Source organism: Pelophylax lessonae, assembly GCF_965119305.1.
Source record: "Pelophylax lessonae genome assembly, chromosome: 12".
Classification (NCBI taxonomy): Eukaryota; Metazoa; Chordata; class Amphibia; order Anura; family Ranidae; genus Pelophylax; species Pelophylax lessonae.
This window is the reverse complement of record NC_138779.1, coordinates 149,728,543-149,749,865: the sequence shown is the minus strand read 5'-3', so window position 1 is coordinate 149,749,865 and position 21,323 is coordinate 149,728,543. Positions and strand designations below refer to the sequence as shown.

The 21,323-nt window shown below is 39.4% G+C and overlaps 1 protein-coding gene across 1 annotated transcript; it reads left to right on the top strand.

The window, feature by feature from the left end:
* Nucleotides 1-2,236: 2,236 nt before the first annotated feature.
* Nucleotides 2,237-20,253, top strand: LOC309568310 (uncharacterized protein; the record flags this gene model as incomplete). The annotated part of the gene is made up of 4 exons (XM_082273976.1): nt 2,237-2,348; nt 7,223-7,282; nt 9,209-9,326; nt 19,338-20,253. 4 exons carry the CDS (start codon nt 2,237-2,239, stop codon nt 20,251-20,253), a joined length of 1,206 nt encoding a protein of 401 aa, XP_082130102.1.
* Nucleotides 20,254-21,323: the final 1,070 nt, after the last annotated feature.

The following is a 21,323-nucleotide window of genomic DNA, read 5'->3' as shown; positions in this document are numbered from 1 at the left end:
CAATATGTTGTTTGGAGATGGTCATCTCTCATAACCCCTAACCCCAAAAGAGGGTTACACTTGTTTACAAAAGAAGTTGAATATCTTAACATATAAAGTTAACCCCCTCCGAGCGGTCAATGTACATTGTAAGGATTTTAACAATCTGTGTGGCAGATTCTAACTTGTGATGTCAGTTCCACTATCTTTTCCAGACTGATTTTTGAAATGACAGTTTAACTTATTTATAGTTATTTATTATATTATAATTTTTGATTTTGTGTTTCAAACTTTATCATACCCGAGATGTTATAAAGAGAAACGCACAGTAAAAAAAAATCATATGTAAATAGTTGGTTTGGGCTGCTCATTCTCAAGAATTACATGCAAAATAATGGTACCGCTTTCAGCACCTAAAATCGGAAAGAATCATGCCGCCAGGGAGGTTAATGGGCACATTAGCTAACATGCAGCTGCATTAGGAGGCATTCGAAAAACACCAGACACCTCTTAATCACTTTAGGACCGGAGGATTTTCCTGCTTTACGTCCAGGCCACTTTTTGCGATTCGGCACTGTGCGAATTTAACTGACAATTGCGCGGTCGTGCAACGCCGTACCCAAACGAAATTTACGTCCTTTTTTTCCCACAAACAGAGCTTTATTTTGGTGGTATTTGATCACCTCTGCAATTTTCATTTTTTGCGATATTAATAAAAAAATGCGACAATTTTGAAAAAATAACAATATTTTTCTACTTTGACAGTTAAAAAATATCCAATATATTCAATTTTTGTCATATATTTAGGCCAAAATGTATTTAGCTACATGTCTTTGACAAAAATATTCTCAATATTTTTAACCGCTTTAAGACCGGAAGATTTTACCCCATTCCTGACATTTATTCCCCACAAATAGAGCTTTCTTTTGGTGGTATTTGATCACCTGTGCGATTTTGACTTTTTGCGCTATAAACAAAAAAAGAGTGACAATTTTGAAAAAATAACAATATTTCTCACATTTTTTTATATGAAATTCCCCCCCAAAAAATGTAAAATCAAATTTTTTTAACATTTTAGGCCAATTTGTTTTCTGCTACATATGTTTGGTAAAAAAAAAACGCAATAAGCGTATTTTGATTGGTTTGCGCAAAAGTTATTGCAGCTACTATCTACGGGAAATTTATGTCATTTTTATTGTTTTTTTTTTATCTAGTAATGGCGGCGATCTGCAATTTTTTTGCGGGACTGCGACATTGCGGCGGACAGATAGGACCCCTAACTGACATTTTTGACACTTTTGGGGGTACCAGTGACATTAATATGCACTGTGACTGTAAAAATGACACTGGCAGGGAAGGGGTTAACTTTTATTGGTGATCAAGGGGTTAATGTATGCCTGGTGCTTACTGACGTGTGTGTGGGGGGAGGGGACTGTGTGACACAGGCACAGATCACAGGTTCAGCTATGCTGAATCCTGTAATCTGTGACTGCCTGTCACATAGGAGATCCGCCCGCTTTGTTTACATAAGCGGGCGGATCTCCTCACTCGATCCCTGACGATCGGGGAAGACCGGCGGTGATCACTGCCTCTCCTCCCCTGGCCCGACTCCCGCTGTGTCTGAATACAGCGGGAGCGAGCCTCCGGCGGCACGCGCGCGCCGCCCACAAGGGGAGGAGTCCAGTGACGTAGGCCTACGTCACTGGACGATAACGAGCCACTTTGCCGCAGTACGCTCCATGTGAGCGGTCGGCAAGTGGTTAAAGTGACATTTTTCACTCCCGTGTGCATGAGGCCTAATGCTGGCCATACACTATACGAACAATCGGACGAAATTCTATTGTTTACAATGTTCGGCCGAGTTTCTGATAGTTAGTGGATGACGAACGATAATCGGTTTCAAATTTTCAGCCCCAAAAATTTTGAATGAAAATTTTTAAATATTTTTATTGAATGAACTAAATTTGTAAGGTTAGTGGGTTTCCAGCACTTTAAAAAATTGTTCGATTTTTTTGTGCGCAGGTGCAAGAAAACTTTAACCTGGAAGTAAACAGATTTGTGATAAAGTACCATGCAGACGCAATGATCTTTCCTCTACACAAGCTCAAATACATATTCAGCTAATATTTTTCATGGTTCCTCAACTATTGCTTGGTCCATTGTCGTCTTCTAGCTTTCTTATCCTGTGCCTGTTGTATTGCCATGATACCAAGCATTGCTATGGCAGTGATCCTCTGATCCACACGATCAATACTGGATGGAAAGCTATGGGGATGCTAACGAAGCGAAGATAATGATTATGAAGAAGGACAGAAAGATCTGTCCACAACGAACGTACAAGCGGGCATACACGGACGAGATGTCAAGAGGTAAATTTTATTTTGTCATTTCCCTTCTAATGTGACTAAATCGAACAATAAACCGGTTAATTTGTGTCCATTAAACGCAGAGATGTATAGTAACGAAGTAGAACTACTTAAGTACTGTACTTAAGTACCGAAATGCGGTATCTGTACTTTCCTAGAGTAGAATTTTTTTCTCCTACTTCTACTTTTACTTCACTACATTTTTTCGATGATTTCGATACTTCTACTCAAGTATTTTTTTTTCGTGCTGCATAGTTACTCGTTACTTTTAAAAAAATTACCACTGCCAGAACAGTAGATGGCAGGTTGCATAAAGCTCAAAAAAATGTGTATAATGTCATTTGTAAATCAGCGCATACGAAAATAAAGGCTGTGTATAATAAAAGCTGCTATACCAAATCTTTCCAATAAAAAGAAAATATGAAACAAACAAATAAATGGTGCTACAGCGCTTAAAGTGCATCAAGAAACTACTAACAAACACAGGTTAATCATTTGAATAAATCATTTGAAATAATAAAAACAATATGATGTTCATACTTTTGACTTCTTTCTTTAATAACTACATAACACAGTACTTGTACTTCTACTTTCAGTACTTGAGTAGAAATTTTTTTTCAAAACTACTGGTACTTTTTACTTTTAGTACTTAAGTAGCAAATTTTTTGAAAAAACTACTTGCAATACTTAAGTAAAAAAAATGTTGAATACTTTAGTACTTCTACTTAAGTAACTTTTTTTGCGAGCACTTCCACTTCTACTCAAGTAATTTTTTGATTGAGCACTTGTACTTTTACTCAAGTAGAAATTTTCGAGTACTTTATACAAGTCTGATTAAACGTTTATCTTTTGAAATTTGGCCGCTACATGATGGTAGTATCTTTAGCCCTTCTGAAAACTCTCGCTTTTCGAAATCGATACCGTCCAATTTTTCGTATAGTGTATGGCCAGCTTAAGCCTCATCATCTCAAGCAGAATTGGAACCCAGACCTGAACAGCATGATTGCTAACCACTGTGATGAAGCTCAGTAAGTTATCAGGCAGACAATAAAATTTAGTTAAAGAGTAACTTCACATTTGTGGGAAAACAGTAGAGCATACACAGTACAATTGCCACTAAGACATATTTTAATTGAGTATTAAAAGTACCTTTTTTTTTTTTTTAGCCTGCAGCCACAAATTTCTTTAATTTTCAACACATTATGGCCGTTGGTGTATAGAACTTCTCCATAAATGTTATTCCCTGCTTGTGTAATTGACTTACTGCTTTCCCATGATATCTGCACTAAGATACAAGTCATGTTTTAGGCAATCTCTACAATTTCATTTTTGGTGGGATGCTCCCAAAGGGTTAATTTCTTTGACTGGGGTGCAGACACTGAAATGTTCCCTATTAGAACACTGGAATTGCATCAGCTGATTAATAAGGAAAAATGAACTACCATTCAGATTCACTTTGTACATTGACATGATCAAAGAGCTTTTTCTTCACATCACATAGAGGTAGGAGTCTTCAATAAAGTTTGTTAAAATCCCTGAAAGGTACATAGATCACCCAGAGCAGATTGTTTTTTTCTCAACAAAAGTGGAGTTACTCTTTAAAGAATTCATAAACACTGCATATGCCACAGATTCATGAAAATCTGATCTAAAGAGCTACAAAATAATTTTGCTTTAGAAAAATGACATCTAGATTGCATTGATCGAGACTCCCTTAGATCATCAAACTTCTAGCATTGTTATGAAAACCGAGAGGCATCAAGGACTCCACGCAGTAATGTGAGCCGAGTTTCAGGTAGCTAGCTTGAAAAATGTGCGGACAATGGGAATGGCCTAATATATATAACAGTATATAAAATCACCATTATCTTCACACTGAAAGAATAATCGGAAGGATAAACAGGTATATAAGGTAAGAAATGTTATCATTCCAATTACTAAAAGTAAACGTGGGGAGCAGCAGAATAGATAGCATTGATGTGTCTGAAACCTTTTACGTTGTACATTTAATTTGCTAATAATTTATTATGGGGTTACAACTGAAATTTTACATAATAGCAGTTTAATTTTTGTGCATAGTGACCATGTTGGGAAAACCATGCAGATTAAAGTGGTGTTAAACCCAAAAGCAAACATTTATCATACAGTATTGTACCCTACCATGTCTTAGAGGTGATGGCATTTTCTTTTTAGGCTTTCTTTCCTTTATTTTCCCCTAATGACCCTGCCAGTAAGTCTGTTGTTTTTCAAAAGAACAAGCTCTGTCCTGCAGATGTAGCAGTTAGACAGTTGAGACAAACCTTTTAACAGCGAAAGGGGTGCCTGCAATAATTAACTTTCATTTATTTATGTAAAACATTTATACCAAATGGAACCAAACTGCTGCTGTTACTGCTTAAAAAATATGAACTGGAGTTTGGCTTGAATTTGTTAGTGTATCTAAATCTGCTAGTACATCCAACACTTCCCTCCCTCCCCAGACTGACAATGCTCCTGTCCAAAGGTGTTTTTGTTGCCTCTTTATCCAGAATGTAGACAACCTAATATAGGAGGTGTGTTACTGGTCAGATCATAAGGTGAAAGTGGAGAGGAAAAAAAGCTTAAAAAAGAAATCTGATGCAGCCGCCATTGAAAGAATATTTATCCTCCATTTTGTTCTTTCAAACTCCATCTTATTACTAAAACCCTAGACTCAGCTTAATTAAAGAGCCTATCTAAGTAAATGTCCTTGAAAGTTTCCAGGACGTTATGCTTTGTGGTCAAACTGACCCTTAAAAAGCAAGTCTGTTTGAAGTAACTAATTATACTTTATCTTAACCCTTAGAACAAGTCTGATGTAATGCCAACTATAACTATGCCTTATTTTAATTAACTCCTATGTAAATACGTGACTTGAAGCACGTAATGTTAAACTGCTTTTTTTGTATTAACTCTATGTATAATCTACTGTAAAGTGACTTCCCCTTTACTTTCTCTATAAAACGTTCTTTACTGTTTGAATAAAGCCGAGCATTCTGTGACATCGTACCTGCCGCCTCTGTGTGTCATTGAGTGCTCCCAGATATCTGAAGGAACTTTGATGCCTAGGGCCATGCGAGTCTGAATTATTGCCAACAACCACATCTAAGGATTAGTAGGCTACAATATATTACATTTTTGGTTTTAATCCTGCTTTAACTCAAGCAGTAACTTCACCCATCTACTATTCCTACTTCATCTTTATTGTCTGCAATAGAAGTGATAGGGAGTGGAGTTGATGTACTAGAGTAGAAAAGGCTGTTCACTTAGTAAAGCGAATGAGAGCAAATACTGGAAGGTGAACCCATGATCATTTTGAATTTCCAAACATGTGTGAAGGAAGTAAAAAAACAGGATTTTTGCAAGAAAAAGAAACGCTCAGTAAACATTAACTTTGCAAAGTGAACAGTCTCTATTCCTTTAGGTAAAGTATAACTAAAGGCAAAATGTATTTTTTTTTTTTAAGTTTTGGATAGAGTGGAGAGGGATTAGAACACCTGTCAGGTTTTTATTGCTGTCTGTGCCCCCATTAGGGAAATTCCCCCTCTCTATTTGTCCTGTTTACCATTTTCATGAAAGTGAAAGTAAAAGAAAATCACAAATTTTGGGTTGTCCCCAGGAAAAGTAATAGAGAATAAATCACTAGTTCTGGTGACCTGGGTGTCCCCAAAGAATCCCCTAATTTGCAGGGATTTCCTCTTACTTCCTGTTTGGTTGTGGGACAGGAAGTGAAGGAAAATCTCTGCAATGGGACACAGATGGCAAAAATAAATCTGACAGGGGTTATAACCCTCCCTTACTCTATCCAAAATGAAACAAAAGGTTTTTCCTATAGTTCTACTTTAATCAACTCCACTGTAAAGGTTACCTAATCTATAAAGAGCTCAGTATTACAGTATATCGAGCAACATTCTGTAATAATACTAAGAAGTGGGGCTTTTTTTCAGCTGGAACTTGGTGAAACATAGTTGGTGGAACATAGTTCCTCCACCTCTGGTTCAGGTCCTCTGCTCCCTGCTCACCACTACCACTTGTAAACACAGACGTCCAGTTTCTGTGTTTATCAGTGACAGCTTGTCTCTCAACGGCTCCCACAGATCTGATCTCCTGAGCGGCTCCTACAGAGTGCAGGATGGGTAAAAGGAATATAAAGGGGCCTGGGGTGCAGTGCAGATTCCAAAACCCCAACTGGATGATCTCCCTGCAAGTGAGAGAGGCAGAGCCACCTAAAGTGTGTGGGGAGGTAATAGAACCGGCTGGGTGCTTCAACTTATTACAGCAACACAAGTAAGACATGTGGAACATGGTGGAGCTTCTAAGGAGGAAGGGAGAAGATGGGGGCATTGGAAGGGGGGCTGCATGCAGAGGTCAGAGCTAAAGAGGGATGAAAGTGAGATGTAGATAGGGGATGCAGAGGTAAACAGCCGTGGAAGAAGGCGAAGTGCACCCCTGAACTCTGCACTCTGTATGAAGAGCACCCATGAACTCTGCACAATGTACGTAGCACACCCCTGAACTCTGCACATAGCGCACCCCTGAACTCCTCTGCACTACACCACTCTCCTAACTCAGAAGTCTTTGACTACACCATTTAATGCGGTTTGGAGGGGGGTGTGTGGGGGTGGTTTGGAGGGTCGTGGTTGAGTTCTTGCACCAATTTTCTGGGGAAAAAAAGCCCTGCTTAGAAGAAGAGGATTCAGTAACCAGATAAAGTAAAAGGTTTCCACATAGTCTGTCAATGCCTGTTATACTGCAATACATTATCTGTAGTCGCCAGGCTCCCAGCTCTTTAACTTTATTATATACATACTCATGCTACTGAAAATGATTTTTATATGTACTCATGTTTGGCTCTGCAGATTTTACAGTGAAGATGTTGGTGAAAATGATAGCTGTCACACTTGTGTTTACCATCACAGGTCAGTACGCAAGAGATACAAAAGAGATACAAAAAGCAATATCCCTTCAACATTTTTTTTTTTTTCATCAAATTTATGTTTGCTTATGATGTTTTATATTGGCAATATTACACTAATACTTTAAAATGTAAGTTCAGACAAAACATTTGTCTTAGTTTTGGCCAAAGTGGGGGAAGGCTTAGAACCCCTGTGAGGTTTATAGTACTATACGGGGCTAAAGTTAGAGATGTAAATTCACTTCCTTCCCTGCTGGCAATGTTTTACCAGCCAGGAAGGGAGGGAAACTCTCCAACAGCAAAACCCATTAGTCTTAGAGACAGCTAAAAAGATCAACAGTTGTTACTGCTCTAAGAGAAAAGAGGAGAGTCACCGCTGGTCCCAGGCCACCGGCTCTACCCAGAGACATAGTCCTTAAAGCGGAGTTCCACACATTTGGCTTGTCATTTTTTTGGGGCAGAAGGGTGGGTACCTAGTTTTGAAAGGTACCCAGCTCCGACTTCCTCTGGGGCCGACTAGGTGACTCAAGCAGAAGTTTTCCTCTCCCCCTCCCTCCCTGCAATCTTCTGGGGCACGTCACAGGTCCCAGAAGATTGCCCGGATATTGAGGAAGCGCAGCACGACTTGCGCATGTGCAGTGTGCACCCCGCTGTAAAGCCTCAAGCTTTCACAGCCGGGTGCCCACACTTGTGATGCCAGCACTGGGGAGTGGAAATGGAGAGACCTAAGGGTTCGGGTGGCCGTGTCTCTGGAATGTGGGACAGGTGAGTGTGTGTTTATTAAAGGACAGCAGCTACACTTTTTGTAGCTGTTGACTTTTAATAAACACAAAAATGACTGGAAGTCCACTTTAAACTATGCAGGCACTATCAGGTGATAAGCCAGTCCACCATTGCTCACTCCTCAAGGAACCCATAGCAACCTCTAACACAGCCTTTCTCAAACAGGGTTCTGTGGAACTCTAGGGTCACTCTAGAAGTTGCTAGGGGTTCCTAGAGCAATTAACATCTTCTGCCTTTCAGATAAGTAACCACTAACTAACATCAATGATCTTTTTAGCTGTCTGTAAGGGGGGATCTTCCCAATGACCACAAATATAAGGAACAGTCTTCTAAGTGACCATCACACTAATGTACTATTTGTAATGTATTTTGATATAGTATTATCAACAAGAGATCCTTTAGCCTGGAGAGTAATTTCAAGGTTTATCCATGTTAAAAAGGTTGAGAAAGACTGCTCTAGAGCAGTGATGGCAAACCTTGGCACCCCAGATGTTTTAGAACTACATTTCCCATGATGCTCATGCACTCTGCAGTGTAGCTGAGCATCATAGGAAATCTAGATCCAGAACATCTTGGGTGTCAAGGTTCACCACCACTGAGGATCCCTAGTGTTCCACATAACTATCACTAAGAAAGAGATGGATTAGGAGAACATCAGTTTTTTTATCACTCACTTTTAAGGTTGCCACAACAGGAAGAAAGGAAAAATCTCTAACAGGGCCAAAAAATATACAAATCTGGCAGGAACTCCAACAGTTTCCTACCCTAACAAAAACTAAAAAACAAAAAAAAAAAAAGTTTTTTGACTTGCAATACAATGTAAAAAAAAAAAAACATTATTGCATGCTTCTCTCCTTAAAGTGTTGTACTGTGCATGAATGGCAGTTACAAATAGCAAATAAAGATACGTTCAGAAAATGTATTAGGAGAGGAAGAAAGGGGTAGACACAAACAGCAATAAAAAGCTAACAGTGGTTCTATGTTCTTTTATTGCATTCTGTTCAACCAATGGAGATTTTCATTCACTTCCAGTCTCAGTGACAATTTTACAGTAACTTAAGTCAAATAATCAAATTTCAGTATACTGTAGGGAGGCTATTTAGAAAATGTTTTCTTATTTTTTAATAATAATCACTCTTCATGCTAGGCTCAAAGGCCGAAGCTACCAGTAAAAATTTGGCAAGTGCATTCCTGAAATACGCTACGGAAGTAATCAGTGCTACCAAGAACAGTGCCACAGTGTCTGACTTCAGCAATCAAGTAAGGTAAGCTGGTACTATGTCTTTGGTGGGTTAGAGAAAAGCTTAAAGTCTTACTAAACTCAGGACTCTGCATTCACTATATCTGGTTTCCCACAGTACAACATGGAAATGCAATTATTTTAGAATACATACACTGCTAAATACCTTTTCTTATCATCAGTGTAGCAATGTTTCCAGGCCTGTGGCCTGAGGTGGGTCTGCCATTGTTACCGGTTACCTCTCCAGCCAATGTGAGCTGCGGCCCTGGCTGTGAGAACTGACACATTGACAACTCCGGCATCTTTGTTTGGTTGTTTCATTGTTGTTTTAGTGGGTTGGGAGAAGGGAATGAGTGGGATACTCCTTTGGCTCGACTATGTACAATTCTGGGACTTTTGTAGTAAAAATGCCCGTTAGCGCTGTCTTGATGCCAGCCGACGCAAGCCAACGCTTACTGATGCTTTGAACATACTGTATCTCTGAAAGCTGTGCTGGAACTCCGACTTAAGTCTAGCAGATCATAGTTACATAGTTACATAGTTACATAGTTAGTGAGGCTGAAAAAAGACACAAGTCCATCCAGTTCAACCTATGATGTGTGTGTGTTTGCTTTTAACCGTACATTGTATACCCCTGTATGTTGTGGTCTTTAAGGTGTCCATCCAATAGTTTTTTTAAACTATCAATGCTCCCCGCTGATACGACTGCTTGCGGAAGAGAATTCCACATCCTTACCGCTCTTACAGTGAAGAACCCCTTACGCACTTTAAGGTTAAACCGCCTTTCCTTTAGTTTTAGTGAGTGGCCACGTGTCTTATTGTATTCCCTTACTCTAAATAGTTTGTTCCTTATGCTAGGGTCGCCAGTACAGTATTTGTACATTGATATCATATCCCCCCTCAAGCGTCTCTTCTCCAGAGAGAATAGGTTCAGTGCTTGTAGTCTTTCCTCATAGCCGATGTCCTCCATTCCCCTAATTATTTTTGTTGCCCTTCTCTGGACTTTCTCCAGTTCCAGCACATCCTTCCTGAGGACCGGTGCCCAGAACTGGACAGCATACTCCAGATGTGGCCGGACCAGAGTCTTGTAGAGTGGAAGAATAATCTCTTTATTTCTGGAGTGAATCCCCTTTTTTATACAACCCAGTATTCTGTTGGCTTTGCTTGCAGCGGCTTGGCATTGCATGCCACTTCCAAGCCTGTTGTCTACCAGTACCCCCAGGTCCCTTTCCATCCTAGACTCACCCAGAGGTTCCCCCCCTAGTGAGTAGCTTGCTTTCTGGTTTCTGGCCCCCAAGTGCATTACTTTACATTTTTCTACATTAAATCTCATCTGCCATGTAGTTGCCCACCCCGTTATTTTGTTCAGGTCTGCTTGCAAGATTTCCACATCCTGCATAGAAGATATTGGCATGCCTAATTTAGTATCATCTGCAAATACTGAGATTGTACTAGATATCCCCTCCTCTAGATCATTTATGAATAAATTAAACAGGATTGGTCCCAGGACAGAACCCTGGGGGACCCCACTTTCCACACCCGCCCAATCCGAGTATTCCCCATTAATCACCACCCTCTGTACTCTCCCCTGGAGGCAGTTCTCTATCCAGGTACTCACCTTATGGTCCATACCTACCTTCCTTAGTTTGTACAGTAAGCGTTTGTGGGGAACGGTGTCAAAGGCCTTTGCGAAGTCCAGATACACCACATCCACAGGCTTACCTTTATCTAAGTGGCAGCTCACTTCATCGTAGAAGGTTAATAGATTGGTTTGGCATGAACGATCTTTCATGAATCCATGCTGATTACTACTTATAATACCGTTTTCATTACTAAAGTCTTGTATGTGGTCCCTTATCATCCCCTCCAAAATTTTGCAGACTACTGATGTTAGGCTGACCGGCCTATAGTTACCCGGGATATATCTCGGCCCCTTTTTAAATATTGGTACCACGTTGGCTTTTTTCCAATCAGCTGGCACCATACCTGTCTGTAAACTATCCTTAAAGATCAAGAATAATGGTCTGGCAATCACCTGACTGAGCTCATTTAGAACCCTTGGGTGCAAGCCATCCGGTCCCGGGGATTTATTTATGTTAAGTTTCTCTAGTTTAGCTCTAAGTCTATCCTCTGTTAGCCATGGCGGCACTTCCTGAGGTGTTTTATTTAGTTCGGCCTTACAAGCGGGGTTCGTGTAGCCCCCCGATTCCTTTGTGAAGACTGAAGAAAAGAAATTATTTAACACTTCCGCCTTTTCTCTGTCCTCAGTGGCCATTTTTCCTTTCAAGGACTGTAGAACATTGAACATCTGACACTGCTTGCACTGCAAAGTCACTGACTACTCTCTCCAGCCTTGCCTTGGCTTGAGGTAGCTTGCTGTGTACTCCTGTATGGCTGCAACTCTCAACTGATGCACTCACAGTGTGCATTTACTCTTCAGGGCCCAAACTTCAGACGCCCCCTGTTTTGAGACTAGTACACCTCAGGAAAATTAGGGGTGTACTAGTCTGGGATTCTCCCAGAAATGTGTTTCTCATTGTGGCAAATTTCCTCTAAAGTGATTTTACATTTTACAGAGGCTGTTCACTTTGAAAAAAATAAGATAATAAGTAAGGTACACCTGTATTCAGTTTGAATATCCAAACATGTGCAAGAGTAATTAAAAAACAGGATTTTTGATAGCAAATAAATGGTTGACTAAAGTGAACACACCTTTATGTTATTTACTAAGGTTGGTGAACATACATTTTCCTAAGTGAACAGTCTCTGTTCTTTTACTAAATCAACCCCAATGTCTGTGGTTCTTAATATCTCATCCTGAAGATTCGCTATAAGAAGTTTATCTTCTCCCATCAGTGCTTCACTGCTGAGTTATCACTTTATTGGAAGACTGTTCATTGAAGTTTTGGGGGACACCGAATAACTCTGACAGGTTAGGCCAAGGGAAGAGATCAAGGTCCTTTTTGTCATTAGGTGATCTTTAGAGTATTGTTCTTCAGGCTAGAATACCTTAAAGTGGCACTTGCATCAGTTATCATTTTTAAAGCGGAGTGCCACCCAAAAGTGGAACTTATGCTCTTTTGTTTCCTCCCCCCCTCCGGTGCCACATTTGACACCTTTCAGGGGGGAGGGGGGAACGGGTACCTGTTTTTGACAGGTACCCTTCCCCACTTCCAGGATACGACGCCACGGCGCTGTCCCTCGGAAGTTCGGCCCCCTCCTCCCTCCTCTGCCGACGAACCAATAGGAAAGCACAGCACGCTTCACGCATGCGCAGTAGGGACCTGCCCGTGAAGCCGCAAGGCTTCACTGCCGGGTTCCCTTGCCGTCAATGGCGGCGGCAGCTCCCGACAGCCGATGGAAACATCGGCTGCAGTGGCGATATCGCTGGACTCCAGCACAGGTAAGTGTCCTAATATTAAAAGTCAGCAGCTACAGTATGTGTAGCTGCTGACGTTTAATTTTTGGAGGGGGTGGAGGAGGAGGCGGAACTCTGCTTTAATGTTAAGTAAATGCAGCGAAAATAGTGAGACCAGACAAACCTCAATCTGAGAATCAAGAGAATGGTCATTTGTATGGAGCCTAGTGTCATCTTTATCTCTCCAAAATTGCAAGTCAGGACTTAAACCTTGTAGCTGTAGAGCCAGGAGGACAGGGCCGGCGCTACCACTAGGCGAGTTAGGCAGTCGCCTAGGACGAACTGCCGCCAAGGGCACCTGGCCGCTTGTTTCCCCTTCTTAGTCTTTCCCTCTCCCCTGTGCTGTGCAGCCGCTCTGGTCTCTGTACCATTAATGGCAGTGATCGGCAAGTGCCCGTGAGCACTCCTTGCAGCCGAGTCCACCGCTGACTGTTTGTACTTCAGTCTGATGTCTCCGTCAGACTGTCAGATCCTCTCTCACTCTCTCACTCGCTCACCCTCCTCCCTCCAGATGTGATGGCTCGGTTGGCCTCGGCTCCCTCCTGTAGTGACAGTGTAGATGTAGATCCGTCTTCTTCTCCTGTGCTGCGGAGTGATATCTCTTCTGTTGGAGCCTGGGACTGGTCACTGGGACTGGGAATGTCAGTGCAGGCTTGCAGCGGCCACCCAGCGCGGGAGAACAGGCAGCCGAGGGGAAACGTGGAGGAGTCAGTGGAGTGGAGTCTATGCTGTGGAGAGAGGGAGTGTCAGTGCAGAGAGTGAACCAAGGAGGAGGAAGCAAGAAAGGATTGGAAGGTGCGTGCTGGAGCCTGGAGGACTCATAGAACTGTAATTTAAAATGTTTTCTACATACAATATCTATATTTCACTTTTGATCCTGGTTTAGAAGCTATCCAAGGGTCCAGGGGGAGGGGAGGGGGGGTGTTAAGGTGGTTATTTCTGCTATTAAGTTAGACATTTGATCTCAGTAAAGCTGGCCATATATAGTACTTAAAGACTTTTTTTGTTCAGCCTACAGACTTCGTGCCGGTTCACACTATGCGGGAAACGCTATAAATCTAATGCATGTTCCTGCATCGCATTCGCAGCACAGGCAGTTCACACTGCCATATGTGAATCGCTGGGTAAGGTTAACGACACCCCTAAATCAGATCGCATATCGCAGTGCGAACTGACAGTTTGCACATGAATCGGATCGCACTGGTGTGAACCACCATGCGATCTGATTCTGCTGCGGACCAAAAAAAGGGTCCTGTGTGAGTTCAGCCGTTTTTAATCCGTTTATTAAAGTATAAAAAGACTGTACTCACATTTAAAACAAGGCAAAGCAAGCATAAGAAGCAGTAGGGGCCGCGAGTCCCTCGTTGGGGGCTACTTCCGGGACGCTACGATAGTGGGCCCGCCCCACTGGAACGCAGATCTGGTCGCTGGTTATCGTAGCGTGAGTACAGTCTTTTTATACTTTAATAAACGGATTAAAAACGGTACTTCACTATATGAGGTCTTCCTTTCTACATGTTATCTGGGAATATCTCCCCATATTGGAGTATGGATTTTTATGGTGACCTTGCCTATTGAAGATATTTGACCGCATTGAGAAGTGACACCCAGGGATACTTCCATCTAAAAGCCTAATATTGTGATTCCTAGGAGAGAGGCTAATACCTTAAGGCTTATTACCCCTGCAGGGGTACATATCTCTGGTGAGTGCGGGATACATTGGAGGGGTGCATGGTGTTTTTCCCACCCCACACTTATCACCGCTTGAAAATTATTGAATCACCACTGGTTTCAATGAAGCAAAGATTTTTTCCTTTTTAAGCACTTTATGGACTGTTTTTGGACTTATTTATATCTAAATTTATAGTTTTGGTGATTTCACTGGACATTATCACAGCAGCACTTTGCTATTGCCACTTTATTGATTGCACATATCACTTTATATTCACCATTTATGTGTTTGCATTTTATCTTATATTTTTATGTCAACGTGCAGATTAATTTTTTATCACGGTTTTATATAGATTTATTCACTGTGTTTTTACATCTAATTACACATCATTATATATATTTTTTCAATCCCTTCCATATATATATATATTTTTTTTTTTAATTCCTTCCATATATATATAATTTTAAAATCCCTTCCATATTAGTGTATTTTTTACCCTTTAACAGGCAGTGCCATTTTACCTCGTTTTTACTCTTCTACTTATGTGATTGCAAGAGGACACCGTGGAAATCAGAGCGGAGCCAAGGGGTGGTGCCAAGGGGGTGGCAAAATGAGGTTTCGCCTAGGGTGTCAAAAATCCTTGAACCAGCCTTGCAGGCGGAGGGCTGGAACATTTCATATAATCTCCATCACCCAAAATAACTAGCTTAAGCAGATCGTGTTAAATAAACAGTGCTTAGCCAGGGTCTACAAAACCTAAAAAAACTTCTAATTAAGCCTTATCAATTGCCATTCAATATACCCCTAGCAGAAGCTCTGATGTATCTACAGGCTCTAATGTATTCCGATCGTAACAATCAGATTTCAATCTTGTAGCTGTAGAGCAAGACAGATGGTAACTGGGTGTTGTAAACTGGATGTTGTAAACCAAAGCCTTCTAATAGCCATCATAAAAGAGTCTTTACCACAGCCAGGGATAGTTTTAACACTAAGCAAAAGTGCAGCACCTGAAATATAAACTATCACTCCAGTAAAAATATTATATCACAAAAAAAAACTCAAAAGTACATTTAGTATACTCCAATTAGAAACACTATATCATAAATCCAATATATAGATAGTGCAAGTGAAAGCAAACATAAAAGAAGTGAATAAAGTCCAATAGCAACAGTAGTGTTCACTTGTGGTAAAAATTTCCACCTTTTGAAAGGATCCACAACACCACTTGTGACTGACACAACTGCTGCACTCACTGCTTCAAAAAGTAAGCAATAAAGAGCGCATTTATATCAAAGGGATTTCAGCCCCTCACACAAGGTCATACAGCTTCATTAATGCACAGAATATGCCTGGTAGTACCACCTCTTGCCACTGTGGGCAGTCAAACCACCTGTTTTTTTTTTTTTTTTGAAAGGTGTGTATTTATAATTTTGCAATAAAATGCTCAACAAAAACACTATAACCAAGGCAAGGAACTATGACAAAATGTTCACAGTAAAAGTAGCGTAAAACATGTCAACACAATAACAGATTCATTGACAGGCCAACCGCGGCCAACTGAGGGCAGCAGGGCCCTACCTGGAACTCAAAGGATAGCCCGTAGGACAAATTCAAGTAGGGCATCAAAGAGATTCCAATAAAAACCAAAACAGACGGTCAAACCACCTGTTTAGTGCTGTATGGGAGAGAAAGGGAGGAGTTCAGTCTGGGGTTTAAACAAGTGGGCGAAACAGATAGACAATCCCTACTGAATACTAAGATTAAGGATAAGAAACCAGGTATGACCTGCCCTTTTATTACTAATTTGTCAGACCAAAAGGGGACAGGTCAGGAGTATTATAAATAAACATTGAGATATCTTAAAAAGGGATCCAATTCTCAACACTTTCAATCCAGCATGTCCTAAAGTGATTTTCCAGAGATTACTCAATTTAGGGATAAAATTGCCCCTAATGTATTGAAACCCCCTACTAAAGTAGAGTTTAGAGAAGAAAGGTTTTTATCCAGGCAATAATTGCATGGTTTGCAAGTTGGATGGGTTTAGAAAGAGGAAATGTACCGCCTTTACGTCTAGTACAGAGATGAATATGAAGAAAATTAGTTCATCACATGCAATACCAGATATGTAGTATATTTACTACAATGTCCCTGCAAAAAGCAATACATAGGCAGAACCACTAGGATGCCTGAGGACAGGCTGAGGGAACATACGTATGTATAATAAAAGGAAAAGCCTGAAAAGCCATAATCTGTCTGCACATTTCAGAAAGTATCATAATAGGGATGAAACAGGAATAAAATCAATAGCCACTGACAAGATAAAGCCACATTGGATGGGATGTTATCGGACTTACAAGATCGAAAAAAATGGAGACTCGCTGGATCTACAGCATGAAAATGTCCACCCCTAGGTCTCAATGCAGACATTGATATTAATTGTTTTATTGATAACAGGTGCATATAGTATGAAAATGAATGAAATATTTTTAAAATGTTATTTTTATGGAAGTTTTTATTTTTAATTGCATTGTTCTAAATAGCCTGGTAAATGCATTTTTATAATTCATAATGGAATTTTTTATGTAGACATATGTATTTTTATTCAATATTTTTATTCCTATTTTATTTATGTAATCGTGGCGGTCCCCATTGTGTACTACAAGAAAATTGTGCTTTACGCTGATGATCGGCGACCTTTTAGAATTGATGTAGCTTGGCAAGAGGTTACTGACTTGCCTTAATCAAGTTTTTGATTACATTATTTTTGGAAATGTTTCCTTTAATTAAATACAGCTTTTTAGTTATAATTTTTTATTCACAACATTGAAAAGTCTTTCTTTCTTTTTATAGCTGGCACCTATAACTTAGTGTAAGCTCTAGGTAAATAGCTCATGTTTTCATGTCAAATTATATACATTTGTGTTTTTAATATGGCTGCCGTTGGCGAGGATCACAAGAATATAACAGCTGCGGCTGAGGGCTACAAGAAAATCATGCCTGCTTTAATCCTGGCTGACATTCCTCCAGTGGTTTATGTGATTCAATAATAGGCTATTTAAGGATGACCTTCTTAAAGTCAGCATACTAGCTTCCCCAGACATGCTGTCATGCGAAATGCGTAGAGGTCGAGCTACGTGCTGACATCATGCCTGCACTTTGCATATGCTTGTTATTTCCTTGGCATCTGGATGCTTTTTATTTATTGTGTATGAAGACTAAGGTATTTTAAATAAATTACTACACTGCATACTACATACAATCCCTCAGTGTGGCTCCATGCGATGAGCATGGGTTGACTGTCTCCATTGGCGAAAGCTGGTACTACCAGGCAACTTCTATGCATTACTGGAGCTGGATGACCATACGTGAGGGGCTGGAATCCTTTTTGTTACAAACGCGCTGTTTCCTGCTCACTTTTGGCAGCTTTGGATTCGGTGAGTGCAGCAGTGGTGTCAGTCACAAGTGGTGTTGTGTATCCTTTCAAAGGGTGGAAGTTTTACACAAGTGAACACTACTGTTGCTATTTTACTTTATACACACCCTTTTTTCTTATGTTTGCTTTCATTTGCTCTATTTATATATTGGATTGCTTTGTGATATAGTGTTTCTAATTAGATGGTACTAATTGTACTTTTGTTTTTTGTGATAATTTTTTTGTGATAAAATATTCTTACTGGGGGGCAGAGTTGTATAAAGTACTCGAAACCCATACTTGAGTAAAAGTACAAGTGTTTGATCAAAAAGTGACTTGAGTAGAAGTGGAAGTGCTCAATCAAAAAGTGACTTGAGTATAAGTACTAAAGTATTCAACATTTTTTGTACTTAAGTATTGCAAGTAGTTTTTTAAAAAGTTTGCTACTCAAGTACTGAAAGTAAAAGTACCAGTAGTTTTTTAAAAAAAATTGCTACTCAAGTACTGAAAGTAAAAGTACAAGTACTGTGTCATGTATTTATTAAAGAAAGAAGTCAAAAGTTTATTAAAGTTAAAGTTATTAAAGAAAGAAGTCAAAAGAAGTCAAAAGTACACATGACATTATACACATTTTTTGGAGCTTCATGAAACCTGCCATCTACTGTTTTGGCAGTGGTAATTTTTATAATTGTAACGAGTAACTATGCAGCATAAAAAAAATATCGGAGTAGAAGTATTGAAATTATCGAAAAAATGTAGTGAAGTAAAAGCGGAAGTAGGAGAAAAAAATTCTACTCTAGGAAAGTACAGATACCGCCTTTCGGTACTTAAGTACAGTAGTGAAGTAGTTCTACTTAGTTACTATACATCTCTGCTGGGGGGTATAGTTTACATTTCAGGTGCTGCACTTTTGCTTAGTGTTATACTTTTGGATTTGGATACTGACCCACTGCAAGCTACATTAAATAATTTAGCACTGACTTTTCATTACATCCATTGTAGGAATAGTTATAAGGTATTGTTATTTATGATCAGAACCAAAATCTATTCATATTCCAGAAATCCTGATATGATAACGTTTACATTTTAAAGAAATGTCCACCTAAAGAAAAAACTATCTAGTAGGTAACAATCCTTCTATAATGTCCAGAAGATGGATGGAACACATTACATCTAAGGAGAATATGCATAAAATCAATATCATGTTTGCTATCTATCAAATGCTGATTTCATTTTATTTATTAATACAATGATTGCGGGATTGTCAACATGGTCATCTGGAAATTTTGATATAGTTATAAAAACTGGCATTTAGAGAATGTCTGCGAAAATATAATAAACACTTTAGGGCTCCCACATCACACCCTTCAGCTCTCTTGACTGGGTGGGATTTGGCTGTAGCTCTCATTTGCTACTGAAATTATAATTGCTAAGAGTCACGAGAGCTGATTCACTCTGTTCACCTGCTAACCTGTTTCTCTAAACTTGAGAGTAGGAAATCTCATTTAACAAACTTTCTTTTTACACTCACTAGTGATCTATTGGAGAAGAATTTGAAAAGTCTTGACAAAGAAAACCTACAGAAAACATTTTCCACTGTTGCCAATAGCATCAACAAACAACTGTTCTTTGACAAAGCCCAGCAACCGATGCTAGATGAGTTGGAGCAGCTAAGGACCACATTGTCAGCATCAGCATCAGCATTAGAAGTGAACCGGTTGTTCAGCACGATTTCAGAAGAACTTTTGGTCAGAGTTACCCTTTATTTTGAGGATTTACAGGCTAAAGTTGATAAAAATGCCCTGGCAGTTAGCGAGAAGCTGGAAAGTATAACTGTGGACTTGAACACACAGTTGATAAAAAGTATTGATAGTTTAAAGTTGTCATTGGCCCTGAACTTACAAAATCTTGAAAGTGCAATTCTAGAAAACCTTGAAGAGGTAAGGGTTAATGTGAATGTATATAATGAAAAGGTGAGTGAGAAGTTAAGACAGCAGTCTCTGATTTTGATTAAACATATGTCTCCCTATGCAGCTGATATGCAGGAAAGCTTGACAAAACAATTTGAATCAATGTGTTTTCAAATCAAAAAACTTTTTGACCAGATGCAGACCAATATTTTTCTCACAGCATCCCAACTAAAAGAGCAAGTAAGCTTTTTTAAAAGTTCATTACTGGGAAAAACATATTTAGATGTTAGTATCGTCAAAAAGACAACAAATATCTGCCTGTCCGATATGAACCAGAAGATTACACTGTTTAAGGAAACGGTTGTCCTATATGGAGAAACCCTAAAGAAGACACTCATCGAGGGATTAGAAAACATGAAAAACAAGACAGGACTGTATGATGTACAAGATTCAACAATGATCCTAAACAAAAATATCCAGGAAAAAATCCTTAGCTTCATAAACAGCACCCTACTGAGTGGTGTCATTAGTGATAGCTAAATGTTGTTTAATAAACGGTGTAATCTCCAAAGAAACAAAATGTGTATTAAAAGCATATGTAACCAATTAAATGGCGTTTTTGCCCTAAAATAAACACTGTAGTTTTAAGCTGATGTTATCACATTTATTATATGGCTTAAAAGGGTAATAATGTAAAAGCATATATACGTATATAAAATAAAGCATATGTATAAAAAAAAAGATAAGTGTGCATTGTATTTATACATCTATTGATAAAGGAATAAACCAAATACTTGAGAAAGAGCACAGTAACGCAGAAGCATTGTTTGGTTACAAGCTTTGTTATAAGCCGGTGGCTGTATTCGTTTTCTTTTTTTTTTTTTCACATTTTTCTTTTAATCCTGCCATTAACACACTTCTTGTCTCCGGGTGACAACTGTACTGAGCAGCAAAGACTGGGAATGTGTTAAGACTTATATCTTAATATATCACTGTGTAGTAATTTGTAGTTTAGTGGAGATGGCAGGGAACAATGCTAACTGATAAGAGTCCAGGAACAGAGACTACAGGAAGTTATCAGCTCACAAGATTTCTGTCTGGATAAAGAGCTATTTTTTTTTGCACTTGTCAAATAGATATACTAAAATCTTTTCATTGGTATAATATAGTGAAAAATACCACGCTAGATCAATATAAAAGTATATACAGTGTATCTAGAAAGTATTTCACTTTTTCCACATTTTGTTATGTTACAGCCTTATTCCAAAATGGATTAAATTCATTATTTTCCTCAAAATTCTACAAACAACACCCCATAATAACGCCATGAAAGAAGTTTGTTTGAAATCTTTGCAAATTTATTAAAAATAAAAAACAAAAAAAATCACATGTACATAAGTATTCACAGCCTTTGCTCAATACTTTGTTGAAGCACCTTTGGCACCAATTACAGCCTCAAGTCTTTTTAAGTATGATGCTACAAGCTTAGCACACCTATTTTTGGGCAGTTTCTCCAATTCCTCTTTGCAGTACCTCCATCAGGTTGGGTGGGGAGCATCAGTGCACAGACCTTTTCAGATGTCTTCAGAGATGTTCAATCAGGTTCAAGT